The sequence below is a fragment of the Vulpes lagopus genome, chromosome 7, assembly GCF_018345385.1.
Source record: "Vulpes lagopus strain Blue_001 chromosome 7, ASM1834538v1, whole genome shotgun sequence".
NCBI lineage: Eukaryota > Metazoa > Chordata > Mammalia > Carnivora > Canidae > Vulpes > Vulpes lagopus.
Window position 1 is genome coordinate 74,540,590 of NC_054830.1, and position 23,397 is coordinate 74,563,986.

At 42.5% G+C, this 23,397-nt stretch overlaps 2 protein-coding genes across 3 annotated transcripts in view; both read left to right on the forward strand.

The window, feature by feature from the left end:
* Nucleotides 1–23,397, forward strand: part of GRIN3A (glutamate ionotropic receptor NMDA type subunit 3A) — a 151,781-nt gene that overhangs the window by 107,798 nt on the left and 20,586 nt on the right. For both annotated transcript variants that reach the window (XM_041762920.1, XM_041762921.1), the window contains exon 6: nt 3,107–3,258. In XM_041762920.1, coding sequence (XP_041618854.1) covers nt 3,107–3,258 — 152 coding nt within the window. The remainder of the gene's footprint in view (nt 1–3,106; nt 3,259–23,397) is intronic.
* Nucleotides 19,728–20,240, forward strand: PPP3R2 (protein phosphatase 3 regulatory subunit B, beta). Its single transcript, XM_041762922.1, has one exon. The coding sequence runs from the start codon at nt 19,728–19,730 to the stop codon at nt 20,238–20,240; it is 513 nt and encodes a 170-aa protein (XP_041618856.1).

Below are 23,397 nucleotides of genomic sequence, written 5' to 3' on the forward strand. Positions count from 1 at the left end.
GGCTGTACTTACATTTATTTACACAACTTATTGAAAAGTGTATAAACAATCTGTCCATGAATGACATATATATCTGTTTGCTGAAAAAAAGCCATCAGTTTAGATGATTGTGGTTCTTTACTGAATTGCCTGGTTCAGGGAGATTACATCAATATGACTATAGTGATAGAACCTGTGTTGAAGAGGAGGAAATAGGCCAAGTATTCCCTTGTCTTGATCATATCAAGTTTTGGATGGGATCCCTGGGTGGTGCAGCGGTTTGGCGCCTGCCTTTGGCCCAGGGCGCGATCCTGGAGACCTGGGATCGAATCCCACGTCGGGCTCCTGGTGCATAGAGCCTGCTTCTCTCTCTGCCTGTGTCTCTGCCTCTCTCTCTCTCTCTCTCTCTCTCTGTGACTATCATAAAAAAAATAAAAAGTTTTGGACACAGTAGAAAGAGCATTGGCTTTAGACTCAAAGAGACCTACTTCCAAATGCTAGCTTTGCCAACTACAAACTGTGTGACCTTAGTCAGTTTACTTATTCACTCTTTAAGTCCTAAAGTAATACTTATCATGTATAAGTTCATACAGGGGTTAGACACATGTGGAATATTACCTGGTAGACAGTAGGGATCAATATGTTCTAGTTCTTATTAAATTCCAGAAAGATCTAACTCAACTACATACCACAGTCTAGTATGCAATCTTAGTCTAGCGCATGATCTATAAAATGGGGTAAGGTACATACAAAGTTTATTTTGGCACATAGTGTATACTAATCTCTCAATACCTGTTAGAAATTGTTTTGAAAGTTATTGCTTCAGGGGGAAAGTGGTGTAATATTCAGCAAACCTGGTACTAGTTATCCTGATGATCAACCCATTTCCAGCAGATAGTTCCAAGTCTTCCTACTATATGTTCTATATGCCCCAGTTCTCTCTCATGGCATCTATCTCACTAGTAATGAAATAATCATTACATAGTGCAATAATAACTATCTCCCTAATGTCATATACACTCAATAACAGGGACTATGTATGCCTTGTTCACTGCTAAATCCTGATCACTTAATGCAGTGCCTATTCCTCAGCAAACATTTGTTGAATGAATGAATGAATGAATGAATGAATGATGAATGGATGGATGAGTCAGTAAGTCATTGAATTTTATTAGACATATGACTAGTATTGTGCCTGACATGTAAATAAATACTGAATGAATGAAAATGCAATTGAGGTGTCAGTAGTGTTCATTGTAATAAAAGTTTCTAAAGAAAACTGGTTACTTCCTTGTTGTTACCCATTATAAAAAAATGTTACTTAATGATAACATCAGCAGAACAGGCTGCCTATGTAAAGTCTTGTATTGTCAGTCTTGCTTTTCAAACCAAAACTACTAAGCACAAAGTAGGCACTCAAAATAGCTCTTTGAATGGAATATTCTAATCATGCTCTTGACGTTGTCATCATTTCCTTGACTTGCCATTGTTAGGCAACAGACAAAATCCCATACAGCTCTTTAAAATTCAAAAATATTTTCTGCATTATTTATTTCTTCTCTTTTATTGGTTATAAACACATCTCAGGCCTCATTTTTTTAAAAAAGGATTTGTGTATCTGCAATAAAAAAAATGGAACAAAAACTAATGTCCAGAAATAAATTGTAAGATAGAATAATTATAGCAAGCATTTGTTTTCATGAAGTATTTTTGAATTCTTGACAGCCTTTTAGTCTTTATCAGTGAAAAAAGAACTAGTTATACTTTTAATTTATCTTCCTCAATCATCCTGAGGGTGAAACATCTTTTTTGACTATGTTATCCAATAACTAAAGATAAAATTAGTTAATTAGCCCTTTCACATGGCTCATCAAAGAGAATAACAGTGAATTAACAGTTTGGAAAGGAAGTAAAACCACACAGAGTGAGGATAGAGAGTCCAAGCTGATTAATAAAACTCTAACAACAAAAAAAAAAAAATAAAACTCTAACAACACATTACATTCACCTTTGTGTTCCTCCTTCATCCTTTCCCCTGCCTTTCTTGCCTTAAATAACCACTATCCTGGATATCTGGCTTATTAGTTCCTTGAATTTCTTCTAACTGTACTTTTGCCACATACATATGAATTCCTAAAAAATACACTATTTTATTTTGGATGTGTTTATATTTATACAGTGGATTCATGCTATACTCTTCTGGGACTGACCTTTTTTATCAGTATTGCTGAGAGTCATCCATATTATCCCATGTAATTCTAGTTCATATGTTACACACTATATAATATTCCAATTTTGTAAATATTCCACAATTTATTTATCCATTCTTTTTTCAAAGAAAATTTTTTTCAAAATGTTTACTATGAATAGTGCCTCTAGAACATTCTGGCACATATCTCCTGGTATGGTTGTAGAGAGCTCTTTAGGAATGTACTTTAAAATTACTAGTCCTAGCGGATATAAATGTTCAACTATACAGAATAATAGCAAACTATTTTCCACAATGGTTATATTAATTTGTATTCGCAGAAGCAACATAATAAGTGATGTTATGGACCTACATCTTCTCCAACACCTGGCCTTACCAGACTCTTTTTTTTCTTATTGACAAATTTTTGTAGATGTTTTAATTCTCGTGTTATATTGTATGTTCACATGGTCTCATTATTTAAAAATTGACAAAATAAAAGCAAGAGAGGTTCATGCATGGCCAATGATGAGAGAATGTCATAAACCAGGGATTATAATTAATCCAATTTTGTGTGTTAAGGTTCACAGGAGGGGTTCTAAGAGAGGTGGGTAGGCAATCCTAGTCCTGGTGAAGGCCTCAAAGGTATCTTCTCAAAATTCTCTTGAAAGGAAGGACAAAAGGCCTTGGAATACAGTATGCCACTAAAACACAGTGCACAGCCCATTCCTCTCCTTTCCAGATTCATCTCTTCTATTCAGAAAGGCAGCAGATGCATAGTAATCATACCTTGGATATTACTGAGTCCTTTGAAAGAAAGATGGTGAAAGCTCATCCTACCCTTGTTACCAGATCTGATAGCAATATCACATAAGTGTGGTGGCACATCTTAGGATCCTCTCGAATGAAAAGCTGATATGGTATTATATTTTCTTCTAGGATATGGCATTGGCCTCCCACCCAACTCTCCACTGACCTCCAATATATCCGAGCTAATCAGCCAATACAAGTCACATGGGTTCATGGATGTGTTGCATGATAAGTGGTACAAAGTGGTTCCCTGTGGAAAGAGAAGCTTTGCTGTCACTGAGGTAAGGAAAAAGAGTGCTGATAATGTTGATTCTTTGTATCACTTTACCTTGAAGAATATGAAGAAATGCTGTTACATATGTCTTGTGGTCAATAATCTAGGCTATTACGTCTACTAGAATTCACCATGATGTTTGCATTACTCCTAACTCCACTTGAAGAGTGTACATTCCGGTAGGAATTTGCATAAAGACTAGTTTGTCTTGGATTTAAATATGATGCCATTTTGATGAGTCAATGTCTGAATTTTCCACTTTTTTTCTATATGTTATATCCCAAAATGCAGAAGAAATGCTGTTTGAATTACGGCAATAGTATCTAAGATTGTCATTAACAGTGTTTGGTTCAATTGTTAATTACTGGACTAATGATATGAACTTCAGTAGATCCTTCAGGATCTACTCAAAGTATTTCCCAGTGGTCCAACCATGAATCCTTTGTGGGTTCACAAAAATAAACACACCTTAATGGGTAATTCTTAGATTACCAAATCATAGATTTTTTTAAACTGAAAACAACCAAAACCTTTCTTTTACAGATGAGAAACTAATACCTAGAGATCTAAATGATTTGCCCAAGGCCCACAAATAGTCAAAATCCACTTATTTCTATTGTAGTGTTGTGCCTTTATAATATAATTAGAAAGAAACCATGAAAGTGAATAATTAAGATAGGAAACTAAAAGATATAACAAGAACCATAAGTTCAGATATTTAAAAGAGAAGCCAAATAAACTAGTACAAGATCAGCCAGACATTTATTTTTTTTAAAGGGTCTTTGCGGATATGGTTTTTTTTTTTAATTTTTATTTATTTATGATAGTCACACAGAGAGAGAGAGGCAGAGACACAGGCAGAGGGAGAAGCGGGCTCCATGCACCAGGAGCCCAACATGGGATTCGATCCCGGGTCTCCAGGATCGCGCCCTGGGCCAAAGGAAGGCGCTAAACCACTGCGCCAGCCAGGGATCCCTCAGCCAGACATTTAAAAACACAACACTACAGTCAACAACAATGGCTTCACATAACCTCTATTTGCCAACAACTCACAAATTTACATATCTAAAGATTCTTCTGAGCTCCAGAACCATATGTCTACTTTCCACCCTTGAATATCTTACAGGCATCTCACATTCAACTTGTCAAAAACTGAACCTTTGATCTTCTCTCCTAAATCTGCTTTTCCTCCTGCGCTTCATATTTTGGGTAATGGCGCCTCTGTCCATTCAGTTACTCATTCCAGAAACTGTCAAGGATCCTTCATGCCTTCCACATCTCCCCTTTTGCATCCATCAACAAGCCATATTTTCCTTTCTATAAAATATATCTCAAGTATGCCCATTTATTGCCATCTTCACTGTCATTGCTGTAGTTCAAGCCCTCATCCTTCATCCAGACCACTGCAAAAGTCTCCTCTAACTGTTTTCTGTTTTCATGCCTGCCTTTCTCCAATTTGTTTTCTACATGGCAGTTCACTCTTTTGCTTAGAAGTCTGCATTGGCCTGTCATGTTAATTAGGGAACAATCTGAAATGCAGAACATGGCTACACTGCCCTGTGGGACTGCCTACGTCTTCAGTCTCATCTCACACCACTTTCCTCCTGCCTCATTACATTCCCACAACCATGGCCATTTTATTTATTTTTCTAAAGATTTATTTTATTTATTTATTTATTTATTTATTTATTTATTGAGAGAAAGAGGGCTCGCACGTGTATGTGCTCACAAGCAGGGGGAGGGGCAGAGGGAGAGGGTCTAAAGCAGACTCTGAGCTGAGCCCAGAGAGCGACCTGGGGCTTGATCTCACGACCTTGAGATCACGACCTGAGCCAAAGCCAAGAGAGTCAGACATTCAACCAACTGAGCCACCCAGGGACCCCACAATGGTTATTTTATTTTATTTTTTTGTTTGTTTTTGCTTTTGTTTTTGTTTTTCACAATGGTTATTTTAGATAGAGAAATGCCAGTGGCTTCCCTGTCTTGGCAACTTGGCACATGTTATTGGATCATCCTTCCCAAATACTCTTACCCCTGACGTTTACCAGCTAATGCCTCTTATAAATTCCCAGCTGAGGGGCCCCTGGCTAGCTGCGTTGGTGAAGTGTCTGCCCTGCATCAGTCTTCCTGCTCAGCGAGGAGTCTGTTTCTCCCTCTCCTTCTGTCCCTGTCCCTGCTTGTGCTCTCTCACGCTCTCTCTCTCTCAAATAAATAAATAAAATATTTTTTTAAAATAAATAAATTCCCAGCTGAAATCTCACTTCTCCAGACCCTGCCCATAATCCCTGTTTCAATCCGAATCATATCTTCCTTTTTAATCTATTATAGCTCATTGAGAAGATGGTCATAGGGCAAAGATTTAAAGAAAGCAAAGAGGAAAATGGGGGACTTAGGAAACTAGCATGTTCACTTTCCTACCATGTGACAAAACCAATGAACTCATTGGTTCCAACTACAACCCTGTTAGTCAGGCATTTTTATTTTTATTTGGAGTGGTTTGCATGGCTCTTTCTAAAAGTAAAATTGGTCTTATACTAATGAACTGAATTAAGTCAAGTCAGCCAAGAAGCAAACAAACCAATTGTTTAAATTGTACGAATCGCTTGGTGTTTTCTACTATTTGCTGTGACCATGGTTAACTAATGCTAAAATTTCCAAGTGATTGAAGGTTGACAGCAAGACATTAGACAAGACAAAAGTTGCCTCCCAGTCATGTCCCCAAAGCCAACCATATAGAGTGATTTGCACCTCCTGATCACACCTCTAGGTTGTTCAGAGGACCATCAGATGGAGCTATCAGCTAAAGGGACCATCTGAGCCCATTGGACACATAGAGGGGAATATCCTTTTGGAGACTAGCAGAAGTCTATTTATTCCAATATGAAAGGAGCTACCACAAAGCATGATAAATTTGAAGCCATACATTTCTGGACTTGTATCCTGAATCTACCAATTAACAACTGAATGACTTAACTGCTATTAAGTCTGAGTTTCCTCATGCATAAATGAATATGATAAAACCTGCCTTGCTATTTTGTTCTGAGAAGAGGAGATCATTTATGTATAGACCTAGTAAGAAACCTGACATAATAAATAGTAAATAATGGAAGTGCTAATATTCCTCTCCATCAGGAGAATTTCCTGAGGTTCATAGATATCTTCAGGTGTCTTCCTGCAGCTCTTTATAGAAGTGAGAAAACCTTCCCCAAAGACCAGCAGTGTATTTCCTCATATTTCATTGGCCAAAATCGTGTCATCTGCCCTATGTAATCCAGTCAGTGTGAGGGGAATGAGATCACCATGATGGATTAGACCAATCATGAGTCATCCCCTAGGACTGATGATGGGCCAGCTTCCCTTGAAATATATGATCACATAGAGAAGACCTAAACAAAAGCAAGATTCCCTTAGGAAGAAGGAGATGGGAGAGTGAATGCTAAATAAGCAATCACTGACCTCTTCTACACTCACTCTACAAATTGAAAGTTGCTTCTGCTCTCATCCCACTCACTTCCATTCATCTATACAATAAGATATTTGGATTTTATCATCTACAGGAGTCCTCTCAGCTTTGACCAGTGATTATGGTTTCCCTTTATATTATCCTGAGATAAAAATATTAATATTCTTTACAGTATAACAACATGGTTGAAAACAGGGGCTTTCGAGACAGTTCTGGATTTTAAACCTTTCAGGTTTGTGATATAGGACGTGATACTTGACGGTTCTAAGCCTCATCTTCTGTAAATTGGTGGTGGGAATATCTATAGGATTATAGAAAAAATTGTCAGATAAAGCTTGTAAAATATTGAGCTTATACCCAAATATACTAACCACAAGGTCACTTATGCTCTTAAGGATTTTGAAGTTTTATCATAAATATCCCAGGACTAGGGCAGCCTGGGTGGCTCAGAGGTTTAGCGCCGCCTTCGATCCAGGGCGTGATCCTGGTAGATCCAGGATTGAGTCCCACGTCGGGCTCCCTGCATGGAGCCTGCTTCTCCCTCTCTCTCTCTCTCTCTCTCTCTCTTTCTCTCTCTCTCTCTCTCCCTCATGAATAAATAAAATATTTTAAAATAATAAATAAATAAATAAATAAATAAATATCCCAGGACTGTCAGTAATTTTAAACAAAACCAATTAAGTATGGACAAATAAGAGGACATATTTTGAATAACAAATAATCAGCAGAAGTCATAAACTGTTTAGATGATGCATACAAAATACACTGAATTTTTTTTCAACCATGGCTTTTAATGGGCCAAATTCAGGGGAGAGGCATTGTGGGAAATTCTGGGTGTATTGAACTGGAAGCAGCTGAATAAGAGACTGATAACAGGATCAAGTTATGGTTGTTGGGGCACCCGAGTGGCTCAGTAGTTGAGCATCTGCCTTTGGCTCAGGTCCGGTCCCACATCAGGCTCCCCACAGACAGCCTGCTTCTCCCTCTGCCTCTCTCTGTATGTCTCATGAATAAATAAATAAAATCTTTTTTAAAAAGTTATGATTGTTAAGACCAACCTGGTCGTATGGATCAGCTGAATTTGGAAGGAGGGGAGGGGTAGGAATGAAGAGAATGGAAGAGATGCATATTCTTAATTCTGTCTCAGAGACAGAAATGAAAGAAGAATCTGTATGTGTGGTGGTAAGAGGGCCACTCCCAGCCTCGGGGAACATTCTGAACATACAGGGAGCTATTGTTTCTGAGGAATGGTGCTCTGTACTATGGCATCTCCCAGTCCATGCAATAACTGCTTTATGACAATGCTCACCTGTGTGCATTTAAACAGCAGTACACATCCTTGTGCAGGCTGACACATTTGTCTTGTACAACCTAAGATAGAATTTCTGAATGTCACCCTCACAAAACCTACAGGTAGAATGTAATTAAATGAAGCCAATCTTCCGCTGAGCTTGGTGTCCTCTGTGAAGGCCCTGTGCCTGCTGGATTTCCCTTTGCTTGATCCATGATTTTCCACCTGCTTTTTTTTTTTTAACTCTTCTCCCAGAAAAGGTCAGAAGAAGGAAGCGTACCTGTTAGTACTTTATCAGCCCTTTTGTCTTAAATGCCATACATTGCTAGGCTATGATAGTGTAGAGAAACAAAGACTGGCTCTGACATCAGACACCCCATATTGGAAGCCTGCTTCTACCATCAGCTTGCCTTGCGCAAGTTGCTAAGTCACTCAGTCTCCACTTCTTCATCTCTTCTGTGGCTTCTTGTGTAGAATAAATAAAATAGTAGTTTAATAGACACGTCCCACTCTTTCACCCCCCCTCCCAGAGGGAGGGCTACAGTGTGCAGTGCAGCAGAAGCAGGTATATTCTGGAGGGCACCTCTCCCAATAGGGGCTCTTGTGGAAAACATTACTCTGTTAATTTCTGACCTGACCTCCCATTTTCCAGGTCCAGTCCTAGTAATTAAGCCACAGAGTAATTAAGCACCCTTGTACTCTGAAAAAATATCCTAGTTTGGCTAATGAGTAATATGGTCACCTACTAACATGACATGAAAGATGCTTTTTCTTCCTATTTCTGGTAATTGGACATTAGTACTTCCTCCCCCGTGAGAATCTGGATGTATTCACCTCCCATCTCTTGGCAACCCCAGAGCTGTCTAGCTGCAGTCTCTCTGGAGGATAAACTCATTTTTTTTTTAATTCCAGGGCTTTATCTGGTCCCCAGAGTCACCTAGAAAATTGCAGGTCCAGTTCTGCTGACCAGACTCGGGCAGTTCTCAGAGTGGAATTTTAAATTGACTTCAGTTGTTTCTCCATAGTCGTCCTAACACAACTCTGTGCCCAGAGCAGACTCCTTGTCACTCAGTTCCACTGGAGAAAATGTATGGTAGACTTTAAATTCCTCCATTTCCTTTTGACTAAGCAAAAAATGTAATTTTTTTAGTAAAGTCACTGAGTGAATTTAGGGTTCCAGGGCAACTGTTTTGTGAAATCTGTTACTTGCAAACCAGGAACAGGAAGATGGCAGACCATAGACCACAGTTTAGCAAACTCCCAAAATTCTTTAAAAAACTATGAAGATCTGTGATGATATCTTTTTTTAAATCTCTTTTAAATAATGGATTGAAGACCTAATTGGTTGAACTTTTTAACCAACTGGAAATAGTAGAGAAGGAAGAGGAAATAGTGGTCTTGGCAGAGAATGGATATCACACTCAGAGTCCGAGGAGTTTCTAAGAAACCATTTGCAAAAGTATGGTTTAAGGAAACCAACAGATATAGCACATTCTTCCAGGGCAAGTAAAGTGAAGAAGCCATTATCATATCTAGGCTCAAGAGGAAAAATGGAGAGAGCCATTCCTAGAGCTCAGGGAGGCGATGGTGGAGGGCTTCCTAACAGGAGCTGTAGCCTTTGACAAGGGACATAGCTAACCCACAGTGACCCGGCTAGGAAGTGGCCAGAGAATAAATTCCTGACCTCAGCCTCCTCTTGCCTCATCATCATCTCCCACCACCGCCTTAGGTAAAGGGATCCTATCACTATGGTCCACAGAGGACCTCCCCAGGGCACAAAGGTGGATGGAGAAAGATGGAGAGTGGATCTGGAAGGGCAAAAGAATGTCTAGCACAGCCCCTCATGGGAGATGAAGATGGAGATGGGACAGTTAGAGGAAAGTGCCCGCAGCCTGACCATCTGAGAATGTGCACTTTCTGCACCCAAACCCAGGTCCAACCTGTAGGCAGACCGCTCATGCCTTGCCTTAGTCAGAAAAGAGAGAGAAGTGCAACCAGGTCCACTATAGCAACACTTGGGAGCCAGGCCATTGTGGCTCCAGCTTTACTATGAGGAGGCAGCTTTATGTCCTTGGAAAAGTTACTTAACCTCTCTCAACCTCAATTGAATCCATACCTTGCTGGATTGTTAAACGATTCCTCTGAATCCAAGGGTGTCCTTGTGCTGTTATTGAGTGCTGAGACAAACAAATACATACTAAGCAGGAAGTTAAACATTGCCAGGAAAGGAGTTCCATCTCAGGAGTTCAGAGACCTTGACTGCATGGTGTAAGGAAAAGGAGAAGTAAATTTTGGACCAGTCTAAAGGTAAATCATTGTACTTTTCGGTGTTTCTTAATCTCAAGGGAAGTGCACAATGAGAAACTTTGCCCCCCTTCCATTTCTGAGCTCATCTTCAACTTCACCTTTACTACATCCCTGAATTTGCTCCATCCATGGCCTCTCCAGTCCTGAACTTCATTTAATAAGGGATGGGACCACTGGGCAGAGATGAAGTGAGATGTCTGCTAAGCTCATTATTAGGTTATTTTTTTTAAAGCTGACGGTAAATGATTTGTTTTCAAGAGCACTGTAGAGGTGCAAATGTAAAAATAACCGGTCTCAAAATATCTCCGTCACAAAGGTACATCAAAACATCGAATGCAAATTGCTTAACCTCTCTGAGTCTCCTCTGCTCATTGGAGAGAACAATATTTGGTGCTTCTGGCTTGGTGTAAGGAACAGAGACAATGTACATAAAAGCGCCTGCCATCTAGAAAAGCAGGTGCTGAATGAATGGTAGTCATCATATTTGTCTGCCACGAACCAACTGAGTGACCTTCAACAAATCACTAAAGTTCTCTCAGGTTTGTTTTCTCACCTTAAGATTGAGCTGTGTAGCATGTCCAGCTCAAAGAACGCTGTAGTTCTCAGGCTGACAGGTTTAGAGGGATCCTGTCCTAAAAGATGCAGATCCTGGGACACAGAGAAGGACAGTGAACTGACTGGCTTCCAGTCTGGGCTCTCCATCTCTGACCATGGCCCAAGACCACCAAAACGTGCATCCCATAGGAGACCTACTAGTTTGTTCACTGATAAAATGGAGTTGTCTTGCGGCAAATCCATTCTTCCTTCCATTAATATTTTTGGGGGGAGGTGGGGAGGAAAGGATTAACCAACTACACATTGAAAGCCGAATAGATCACATAAGTCACATCAAGAGGCTTCAATGCTGGTCAGTTTTCCTTCCATTTTGTCTTTAAAACCCAAAGGGAATGGTATGGGGGTGGGGGAGGAGTGAGTTTTAATGCAGTCTTTTCTGCTCTTGACAACTAGGTCACATCTCAACAGCCTCCTGCCCCTCTCATCCCTACCCCTTCCTTTTTCAATTTAAAATGTCACTGCTATCCAACCTGATGAAAGTTATGGCGAGGCAAGGAGAGTTAATGACTGTAGATTGCTTTAAATTGAAAACCCGTGTATGTCGGGAGCCACCTTGACAGCTGAGTGCTTCCCTTGGAATAGCCTAAGTAATTAAGTTTCATATTTAAGCCAAGCATAAGGTCAGATGGATCCTATCCAGGTAGTGCTTTCTGGAAACCTGAGAGGCACAACACTGTACGTGTGTCCTTTTATGATGTGGGGTGGAATTGTGCATGAAGAAAGGGAGGCCAATCTCAGAAAGGCCTTACCTTCTTATGCTCTGCTACCTGAACAAATTCATCCATCCATCCATCCACCCACCCACTCATCAGCACACATGTATTGAAGCCCTGTGTGCCAGCCCTGCATCAGGTGCAGCCGATGCAGAGAGGAATACAGAACTCACAGGCAGGGAGACAGACCTGTGAACAAACCCCGTACACCACATCGTCACAGGGACAGCAGGAGAAGAAGACACAGGCAAGCCCATGAATCACTTATGGAAGAGTAAGGATGAATCAGAGAGGGCTTCCCGGAGGAGGTCACCCCTGTAGGGGAAAGAACCCTCCAGCCAGAGCATGAGCAAGACACTGAGGCACGGATTGCAAACCATATTGCAAGCGATATGGTTTGGCCCCACCCTCCGGAGACACTGCACCCAGTTCTGCTGGATGGACAGGACTTTATGCCCTTCTAGTGGTGCCCTCCTTCGGGATTCTGAGATCATAGACGGCCACCTTGCCTTGTGTTCTGACGTGTAGCTCCCCTGTTACTCCCACTACCACAGAGACATCCTTTTAAATCTCCATATGGAAGGCAGTCTGAAATAACTGGAAAAATTTCAGCTCCAAAAGTAGACATACTGAGGTTTGACACCCCGCTCCATCACTGTGTGTCCCTGCAAGCCATGCAGCTTCCAAAACTTCAGATCCTTCCCCCCAAACTGGGAATGATAATGGAATCTACTTCTAAATCTACTTCTATATTTAATGAGTTATTTTAGGAAGAATACTGATGTTAATAAATATTCCCTCCTCTTTCCCTGAGTATAGAGTTACGTGTGCAGAAGAAAAAAAAAATGGTAAATAACAAGCACGTGTAAGAAATTACAGTTGGTGCACCCTCTGGACCAACTTTTGGACCCGTCTCCAAAAAAGCGGGAGCTTCTTATCATTACACGCCTCTTACAATTCCACCGTAAAGATTCTTTTCTGTGTTACTTACACATGTTATAAAACTGAAGACTGTTTTCCTGGAGGACTTGGGAAATGCATGATTCTGGAATTTTCTGCCTTGCGAAGTGCTGGACTAACCAGCTGTTACCGTATCGTGTTATTTCTTTCTTCCAACTCAGCTTCTAAGTTTGAGCGGGTTCTAAGTTTGAAAATGGTGTATGCAGACCATTAAGAGGCACTTAGATCAGATTTTTAGGGAAACAGCAGTTAACTATTTTCTTCAAATGTGATCACTGGTATTTCAAAGTCAGGTTACCGGATGGGCAGGCTGGAGCCCTAGAGTTCTCCTGTGTGGTTTTCCTCTCCTGCCACATCATCGCAAAGGTGGGGCTGGTGCTCTGCTGCTCTCTGCTTATAATGCATGACAGAAGTTTGAATTTTGTTATGAGGAAAAACTAATTCCAGCGGGTGCCCCCTTCACCCTTGCTAATGACCAAGTAACCAGAGCTCATGGAATAAGGGTCTCTTCCTTTGTATACAAGAGATGCTTGGGCATAAATTATGCCCAAGATGATATACTGTTAATAGTTTTTGCTTTTTCCCCTGGTTACATTCAGTGGAGTCATGAATATTTATGAATATAGTTATTTACTATGCAACTGAAAGGTGTGAACAGTGCTCAAACTGATTAGGATTATTGTGAGAGACAGTCTTCCTTCCAGGTTTTCGGATTTCCATACGCTGAAATCTATAGGGGAATCACATGAAACAGGACTCCTCCCTAATTATTCTTCGTGCTAATAAGTAGTTGCTTCCAAGGCTCTCAAGATTCTGGCTGGAAAAAACCCAGAAAGCTCGGAAATGTGGGAAGCTTGCCATCTAGCGGCTATGATGTGAAGTGTCACAAACGGTCAGAAAAACCATCTTTTTTTGTTCTTCACAAACATCATTAATCAAGTCTAAGAAGGTGAGAAATTGAGCTCACATTCCCTCTGTCATACCCAAGGCCTCCGAAGACCCCCTGTCCCGATGCAGCTGTGGGAAGTGGTGGAGTTTCAGGACACGTCAGATGAGAAGGCGGCATCATGGGGGAGCCCAGGGACCCGTAAGGGGTGCCCCTCTCATCACATTTTAGGTGGCTTCCTGCAACATCTGAGCACGCCAGAGGAGCCAGTGCAGCCCCATGTGGGGCCTCGCCTCTGTCCGCCCCCATCCTGTCCAGTAAGACTTCAGGCCTGGTGTTATGGGTTGAATTGTGTTCCCCAAAAAGATATGATGAGGTTCTAATGAACTAACCCCTGGTACTTCAGAACAAGGCCTGGTTTGGAAATAGGCTCATTGCAGACATGAATAGTTAAATTGAGGTGTGGTCACACTCTAGAGGGATGGGTCCCTACTCCAACATGCCTGGCGTCCTTCTAAGAAGACGGTCACTCTGGAGAGACGGCCACAGGGAGAGCACACTGAGCATGAGGCAGATATTGGATTTATGCAACTGCAAACCAACAGATGCCAAAGACATCAACAAACTGTTAGATGCTCGGAATAAGCAAAGAAGGACTCCTCTAAGGTTTCAGAGGGAACATGGCCCTGCTGACATCTTGATTTCAGACTTGTAGTCTCCAGAACTGGGACACAGCTTCTGGTTAAGCCCCAGTTTGTGGTACTTTGCTACGACAGCCAAGCAGCTGAGTGCACCCAGCCTTTCACCTCCAGGGCTTCGTTCCGCCTACTGCAGGCTCTCATTTTCCAGACAAGCACATGTGGTTGTCCTTGGTTGTGAGCTGCCCTCCCAGCTGCCAGTCTCTCCCCTTCACAATGCCCGATTAATCTTTCTAGAATAGAATCCTGATTCAGTCATTCTTGTGTGCTTTCTATCACTCTTTCGGTGTCCTATAAAAACCACATCTTGGCCAAATATTCAAAACTCCCATTGAGCTGGTTCCTTCCATTTCACTTTGGTATTTTACTCCAGTACTTCAGCCACATTGCACCAGTTGCTGTGATCCCCACCTCTCCCTTTCCCATTTCTGTGGTTATGGGACCTGCCCCCCCTTGTCTTTGTCAGGATCAAACAGTACTTCCTGCAAAGACAAGTCTTCCTCTATTTGTTACCAGCAAGAATTCTAGGAATTTCCCAACAACTTCTCAATTCTCTGAATTCTTATAGCTCTTAGCTTTACGTTCCTGATGACATCTTTCCTTTTCTATCTTATGTTATAATTAACTACAACTTTCTAATGCCTCAAGTCACTCAGCAGCAAGTAGGCTTTCTCAGTGCTCTACATGTTGAAGAAACATGATTGGATAAATGATGTCCTGTAAGGAATGATTGAATAAACACTGCACTTTCTCTAGTGTCTAGGAAATGGACATTCCTTCACTTCATCTAATACTGTGCTCTCCTGTGACCTCCCTGTTCTGGCCACAGTGGCCTTTTTAAAATTCTTCTATTTGAGACCCTCCTCCTGCCCCAGTGCCTTTGCACATGTAGTTCCTTCCTCCCGGAACACTCATCCCTCACTCATCCCGGAGCATCCAATTAATTTATTCTTCTCCTTGATATTTCAGCTTAATCATGATTTCCCCAATGAAAGTTTAGTTCATCTTTTTGACTGGATCAAATTCGCATTGTGTGAACTCCACTGGCACCACAAATTCCTAATGTGTTACCTCTTACCTGCAACACTCACCACAGGTGCCCCTTTAACATTTCTGGGCATGGTAATTTGGCTAATGCCCATCTTCCCTGCAAAACTGTAAGCTCCATGAGGACAGAAACAGCTGGAAAAGAATCTGCTTTAAATCACTATGCTATGCATGCTTCTTGTATAGTAGATGTTTAATAAATATTTGTGAAGAAAGCAAATGAATATAGTTGGGTATATCTACATGTACACGTATATAAACAGTCTTAAAAATTTTCTAGGCAAGCCTAAAGTAGGCACAATTATAACATCTATCATTTTTGTACCTACTATGTGCTAGGCGTTGAGCCTAATTCTTTAATGTGTTCTATCTCATTTAATCTTGAAAATGATGCAATGAGTTAGCAATTGTTGCCCCAGTTTTATAGATGAGCAGTGATTTAAATAAGTAATTTTGCCCACGATCATAGAGTTGTTAAATAGCAAATTTAACAATTGAAATTGTTAAAAATTGAAAGCTCTAGGCAGCCCAGGTGGCTCAGCGGTTTAACGCCACCTTCAGCCCAAGGTGTGATCCTGGAGACCCGGGATCGAGTCCCACATCGGGCTCCCTGCATGGAGCCTGCTTCTCCCTCTGCCTGTGTCTCTGCCTCTCTCTCTCTCTGTCTCTCGTGAATAAATAAATAAAAATCTTAAAAAAAAAAAAAAAAAGAAAAGGAAACCAGTGCTCATACTAAACACCATGCCAGAATTACAAAAGAAAATCAAACAAATTATTCTTGATCCTTTTGAATACACGTTACGCATAAAAGACTAAGCAAATAGTGCTACATCTTTCCAGTCATACTGTTTATTAAATTGTAGATCTCTCAATAGCAAAACTGTTTATTTCTCAAGGGACTCTATCTTGTTCACCACAGAAGACCCATCAGCTGGCACAGGGCCTGGCTCACAGTAGGTATTTGATATATATTTGTTAAATGGATTTGAACTTGAAACAACATTTGTCACATCCAAGAAAAACAAGACACATATAGCCAGAGCCAAATATCTGCTTTGGAGAAAGCAAATAAAGAGTAAGAAAGGAAAAAGAAAGAAGATAGGGTACAAAAGATAGGTGCACATGGTATGCTATTTTAGATGGCTTTTTAATTATTTTAGATGTTCTCTCACTCAAATCTAAAATAATACTATGACACCATTATATATTTTTAAAAGATTTTATTCATTTATTTGAGAGAAAAAGAGAGAGAGAGAGAGAGCACCAGCAGGGAAAGGGGCAGAGGAAGGGGGAGAAGCAGACTGCCCCCTGAGCAGGGAGCCTAATGTGGGGGCTCAATCCAAGGACCCTGGGATCATGACCTGAACTGAAGGCAGGCAGACACTTAACTGACTGAGCCACCCAGACGTCGCTACGACACCGTATTATTCCTGCTTTGCAGATGAGAAAGCTGATGCTCAGAAAAGGTTTTAAACTCGGGGCTGTGTGGTTCCACAGTCTACAGGATGGCTAACCTCAACACAGATTAATGTTAAATATGGTAATTTGCAACACCACAGATAGGTGTGGGCTTCCAGGTCAAGATCAATGACCCACTACCTGGGAAGCTCCCAGAATGGCTGTGTGATACTGCTCAGAAACCCATTCTCCTGACTTGGAAGATGAGGCCTTAAATGAGCCAAAGGATCATCACTTCCATTTCTATTGGTTTTATTTTCCAATATCAGTGATTTTTGCACGTGACCATCTCACAGTTCTTTCCCTGAAAATTCTTGAGGAAAAAATAATGACTTGCTGAAATGGAAGTGCCATTAGGCTCCTGATTTCTTCTGGCACAAACAGCGAACCCTTTTAATTTACTTACTGCGGTGAATGTCCAATGGTCCAGATCCCTCCACAGTGATAAAGAAAAAAAGTAACACTGAAAATGGCTAGGAATAACAGCCAGAGAAAATTGAAGCAATGGCATTGAGCTGCATAATAATGCTGAACTATGAGGTTTATGATATGTGGAGCAATGGGGGACTCAACTTCACATTGACCAAAACTTAACATCCAGCATGACATTGCATCCTCTGCAGGACAGGAGTAAAGCAATTCTTGGTAACACACTGAATTGTTTTAGTGAAGTGGGACCATCTTCCTGAGAGTGTCTGTTCAACCAGGAGTTAACGTCTCCTCTCATGTAACATTTCTGTATGCATGCCCACATCTCACTCTCAGAACAACCACATGCAGTGGAGAAGGCAGGTATAATTACTATCACCATTCTACAGATGAGGAGGCTGAGGTGGGTACAGAAGTGGCTCCTCGAAGGGCTCATCGCTAATCTGGGCAGAGCAGGGACTGGAACCTGGTCTACTGAATTCTTATGCTCTTTCCACTACCCCTCACTACATAGAAGAATAGAGGAATACACTTACTAAAAGTTTCCACGCCCAGTATCTCTTTCCACATGATGACCATCAAGGGTAAGCCAGTGAAGACTCCAGAAGCATGCCTGATGGGCCCGTGAGGTCGTCACTGGCTTCCTCAAGCCTGTGATGGAAGGTTTGCAGTCAGTCCTCAAGGAGTATGCTGAACTGGGGGAGCCAAAGTCAATGCTGAGAAAATGCTTAGAGCAGTAAGTGGCGCCGTGTAAATGGCACACGAGGAATGCTCAGTAAACAACAGACACGTAGGGACCCAGGCTGCCAACTGTTCATTCTTTAAGACTTCATCTTCACCAGCAGGGTAAATAGTACTGAAATTAGTAGTAATATTAATAATGATTAAGGTTTATCATATCAGCTAAGATCAACTTTAATCCTCATACAGCTGCAAACATGTATTATTAGCCCCATTTTACAGATGGGAAAAACTGCAGTTAAGCAAGTTGTTTGAGGCCTTACCGCTACTGAGTGGGCCGTTCAGAGCTGATGCTAGGTGATTCTCTTTTAAATTTTTTCCACTCTATCATGCTTCTTTCAGATCTAGCTCATTCAGTCACTTGGGATAATAATTCAGTGGTTTGTTGTAGTCTATGAAGCTTGCCTTTCCCTTTAAATTGTCTAGCTCTTGGGAAAAGATACCCCATAGCTTTATTGTGGGATAGAATCATGTTTCAGCACAATCGCCGTAGAGTGATATTTTGGCTGAACTTAAAACACAAAGAAGGTGTTAGCATTTTTTAAGTGAGTGTTTGCCCCCCTTGGGTTTGATTTAGTGGCCTGGGGTTCCCCCTTAGTCCCTTTGAACATCATTGCTCTTGAATCTGATTTCTTTCTTTTTTTTTAATTTATTTCTTATGCATTTGGAGTAACTGATGTGCTTCCAAAGGAAGAAGGAATATGGGGAAGGGGGGTAGTGCATCAGATTCCCATTTAACAAAAAGGACAAATCCAGTTTAAGCAAAGAGGAAAGAGTGACACCGCAGAAGGGCCACAGGCACTCTCAGAACAAGCCAAAGGTTTCTCTGGGCTCATCACAGCCATTCCCAAAGTGGTCTGCAGGACAGCCATCAGGCACCAGTTCAAGAGCGAGGAAGACCAGTTGTAAGATGATGAATTCCAAGTAACAATAGGGCAAGCAAGGCTAATATTCTGGGGAACCGTGTGCTCTTGAAAAATGCCCTGGGTCCAGCGTTGCCTGCATTCCTCAAGAATATGTCCCCGCCTGTAGGTGATCATGTGAGAAATCCTGTGCGACATCTGAGTGGTCTCTTAGAAAGGCCCTGAACCCCATACCTTGACAAGGGTCAATGACCACAACGGGAAGGAGATCAAGGCTGGCTTCCCCTCCCAGAGAATTTAGGAAAAATAGGTGTAAGACCAACCCTGTGACGGCCACCTCACTTGGCCCCCCCACTAGGCCTGCATAATAAGCAGGAACGCCGAAGACTGCGCTTCCTTCCCTAATGCCTTGCAGGTTTATTAAGCTTATGTACTGCAGGACAGGTGCTGTGGGGCGGGGGGGACTGCCCTTTTGGGGGTGACTTGCTAAGGAAATGTGAGGAGGTGAGAAGGTAAAATCCTAGCAAGGGAACTAGAGAGAAAATCGAGGGATCCCTGGGTGGCTCAGCGGTTTGGCGCCTGCCTTTGGCCTGGGGCGCGATCCTGGAGACCCGGGATCGAATCCCACGTCGGGCTCCCGGTGCATGGAGCCTGCTTCTCCCTCTGCCTGTGTCTCTGCCTCTCTGTCTCTCTCTCTCTCTCTGTGACTATCATAAATAAATAAAAAAATTAAAAAAAAAAAAACATTTAGAAAATCGAGGAGGGCCAGGAGAGAAGGAAGGAGGGCGCAGGGGCAGCCTGAGGGCCCCTGGGTTTCCCGGGGCGCCCATCCCCTGCAACCCTCAGCTCCCCCCTGCTCCCCGCCTGGCTCCCCACCCCCGCTCGCTGGGGCTGGGGGCTCCCTTTGGTCGTGGGGGTCCCGCGAGCCCCCCAAGGCTGCCCGCGCCCCGCAACCGTCCGCCCCCCGCGCCCCCAGCGCCCCAGCGAGGGGTGCCCGCGTGCACAATGGGGAACGAAGCCAGTTACCCCGAGGAGATGTGCTCCCACTTCAGCCAGGACGAAATTAAGAGGCTGGGCAAGCGGTTCAAGAAGCTGGACCTGGACTGCTCGGGCGCCCTGAGCGTGGACGAGTTCCTGTCGCTGCCCGAGCTGCAGCAGAACCCGCTGGTGCAGCGAGTGGTCGACGTCTTCGACACGGACGGCAACGGGGAGGTGGACTTCAGGGAGTTCATCCTGGGGGCCTCCCAGTTCAGCGTCAGGGGCGACGAGGAGCAGAAGCTGAGGTTTGCCTTCAGCATCTACGACATGGATAAAGACGGCTACATCTCCAACGGGGAGCTCTTCCAGGTGCTGAAGATGATGGTCGGGGACAACCTGAAAGACTGGCAGTTACAGCAGCTGGTGGACAAGACCATCATCATCCTGGATAGAGACGGGGACGGGAAGATCTCCTTCGAGGAGTTCAGTGCTGCGGTCGGAGGCCTGGAGGTGCACAAGAAGCTGGTAGTAATTGTGTGAGCTTTTCCTTACGAGCACCACCCACCAACCCTTACTTCCCTTCCTGTCCCTTTTGAGATGGGCTCCAGGCAGCCCAGCAGCCCTCTCTCTGACTTACTTGGAAGTGCTTCTCTTTGTCAAGCCACGTTTTTCTAACACGAACCTCATGACCAACTCGGTGTCATTCATTCTTTCTCTCTCAGCGATTCAGGGTAACGCTCTACCTGGGGGAGACCAAGATGAAGGAGCGTGGTGGGGAAAGAAAACCAAATGGCTTTTCTAAACGGCTTTTTCTTGGCTTTGTTTTGTTGTGGGTTTTTTTTTAAAGATTTTAGTTATTTATTAATAAGAGACACGGAGAAAGAGAGAGAGGCAGGGACACAGGCAGAGGGAGAAGCAGGCTCCATGCAGGGAGCCCGACGTGGGACTCGATCCCAGGTCTCCAGGATCAGGCCCTGGGCTGAAGGCGGCACTTAACCGCTGAGCCGCCCGGGCTGCCCTTTTTCTTGGTTTTGACGCAGAAATCAAACTATAAAGAGTCAAAAAGAACTTTAAAAATCCCAAAATGAAAAAAAAAATCCCAAAATGAGAAAATATACATATCTTGGCCTTCACCTCTCATGGTGTTATATATGGGAGAAAATTGCACAATTTAAATCAGGTGTTGGGTGGATAGTTTTGACTTACTTGCAGCCAGGTTCTCACGACGGATTGTTAACTTCCTGTGGTGGCAACAGGAGCAGATATATTTCTCTTGGCTGAACACGTCTTTGATCAGCTCTCTCTGGGCAGCAAAAGCCCGTCTTTCCCTTTCCTGGGCTGCAGCCCACTGCCCACCCCATGTGCAGAAATCCCTGAGCCTGTCTGGAGGGTTCCTCCTGTCTCATCGTTTCAGCTCCTGACCAGAAACTGGTCTCAGGACTCTTATAAGAAATACTGAACCTGGATTAAGTGCCCAGCCCAACTATCAGCCTCGGTGGCAGTCTTTCAGGGTGGGCTACCCATCCCGATACGAAGTTCAGTTAAGACTGCTCCCAGCCAAACAGGGTGGGGGCCTTCCCAGAAAGCTCTTACCTCCAAAACTCAGGTCCCCCCACCACCACCCCAGTTACAGGGACAGATTCAGAGTCATTCTTCCCACAGGACAGAGGCAAACACAATCAAAAGATGCAAATACGGGCAGACCTGTCTCTGCAGAAGCGGGGGTGCCGTCTGTACTAGCTAAACTTAGTTTTAGAAATCAGACCCCGGGCCTGGCAGGGAAGCTGAGAGCTCTTTCACCCCAGGAAGCTTTTCTCTTGGAACACTCAGCCCATATTTCCTCATACCCTAATACACCTGCAGCCAACGTGTGTACTGGAGCCTATTTACACTGGGCAAAGGCAGCGTGTGTGCATCTCTTCCTAGCTCTGTGTTAGTGACGTCATCACGTTGATAGATTGAAATTGGCCACCGTGGAACTAGCACATCATGGGAAGGAGCAAAACTTTTCATTTTGTTTGGAGAACCAGTATAAGTAAGTATATCACTGCCTGTACTGCAGATCTTACCAGATCTCTGAGGTCCCACTTAACTGTCAGTTCTCAGAAAACAAGGTGTCCTTGGTCCCAGCATTTGCCACTTCACACCAATCCTCTTCCTTACAGTGGACCACTCCCCCATGGAAGGGCTTAAGGCTTTCAAAACAGCGGTACAATGAAACATTCTCTCCCTACACAGGACAAAACTCAGGTGATTTTACTCAGGATGAGGCATATCTGTTTGAAAGATACTATTATCCTTATATTTTGAAGAAGTTAGTAGCTGGTCTTGAAAAAAACAAAGTAGGAAAAATAAGTCCACAAATTTAATTACTGTCAGGGCACCCATCTACCAAGGCTCCCTGCCACACTTTTTATTTTCTAGATTATTTAGGAACCACAAAAAATAGAGGAGTCTCTGTCCTTTATTCCTGTGCAGTCCTAGAAAATGTATTAATACTCAAGAAATGGCCCCAACCCTGTGTGATACCCCCATTGCAGGATAGCATCAATTCAGACACACCTGGGTTTGGAGTTGCTTACAACTGGGTTTTTATGACGGTCATTTATTAGCTCTGTGAGCATAAGCAAGTTACTTAATCTCTCAGGATCAGTTCTCCTAATTAAAACGAGGATCCACCATATGGTCATTTTGAAGATTCAAAAATGTAAAACATGTAAGGGGTGCCTAGATGGCTTAGTCAGTAGAGCATGCAACTCTTGATCTCACGGTTGTGAGTTTGTGCCCCATGTTGGGTGTAGAGCCTACTAAAATAATAATAATAATAATAATAATAATAATAATAATAATAAAAGTAAAGTGCCTAGAGCACAATGAGTTCATTGTAATTTCCTTCTCTTCCCCCCTTTACTCCACTTCTATTAGATCAAGATACATAAGGGAAAGAATTCTTCGTCTTGAACTCTTTCTTAGTACTTAGCTATAGCAGTGTAAAATTAGCTGGATGTTTGTATAATCCTAATCCAGAAAAGAAACAATGTCGTAGCCCTCCCGACCCCCTCATGTGCAGAGGTAACGAGAGACTTCTTGGCCAGAGAAAGTTTAGAAGACTCTCATTCTAGCCCAACCTATTTGACTTTGTGGAGGAAACTATGCAAGAGGAAAGTCAGCATGTGTAGTGCTAGCTGACAAGGCCTCTTGGAGACTTTTTTTTTTATATACTCTGCAATGTACATATTAAAATATGGAAATTTAAAAATTACGACCAAGGGTTTGAAACATGTTGAATTACATGTTTAAATTTAACAAGAGGAGGAAAAATATTTCAGCTCCTGGAATGGCTGGAATTAACAAGCTAATTGCTCCATCAGTCTACTTAATGTAGTTACCCAGAGCTTTATGGTAATGACCTTGAACTGAGAACTGTTTCTACTTTTAGCAACTGGAAAGATCTGACTGTATGGATATTTGGGGAGAAAGATCACATTTACTTCCAAGTTAGAATGCTTTGATTTTTCTGTTAGTTGCTGGTTGCCAATGAATATAGTTCTGTACAACTCCTTGCGTGATAATGGTAGTTAACATTTATTGAACCACTGTTCCAGATACTGTTGAATTTGTTATATCATTTAATCATAACAACACTGCGAAGTAGGTGCCATCATTCGGTTTAATGCATGAAGCTGTAGAGAGATCT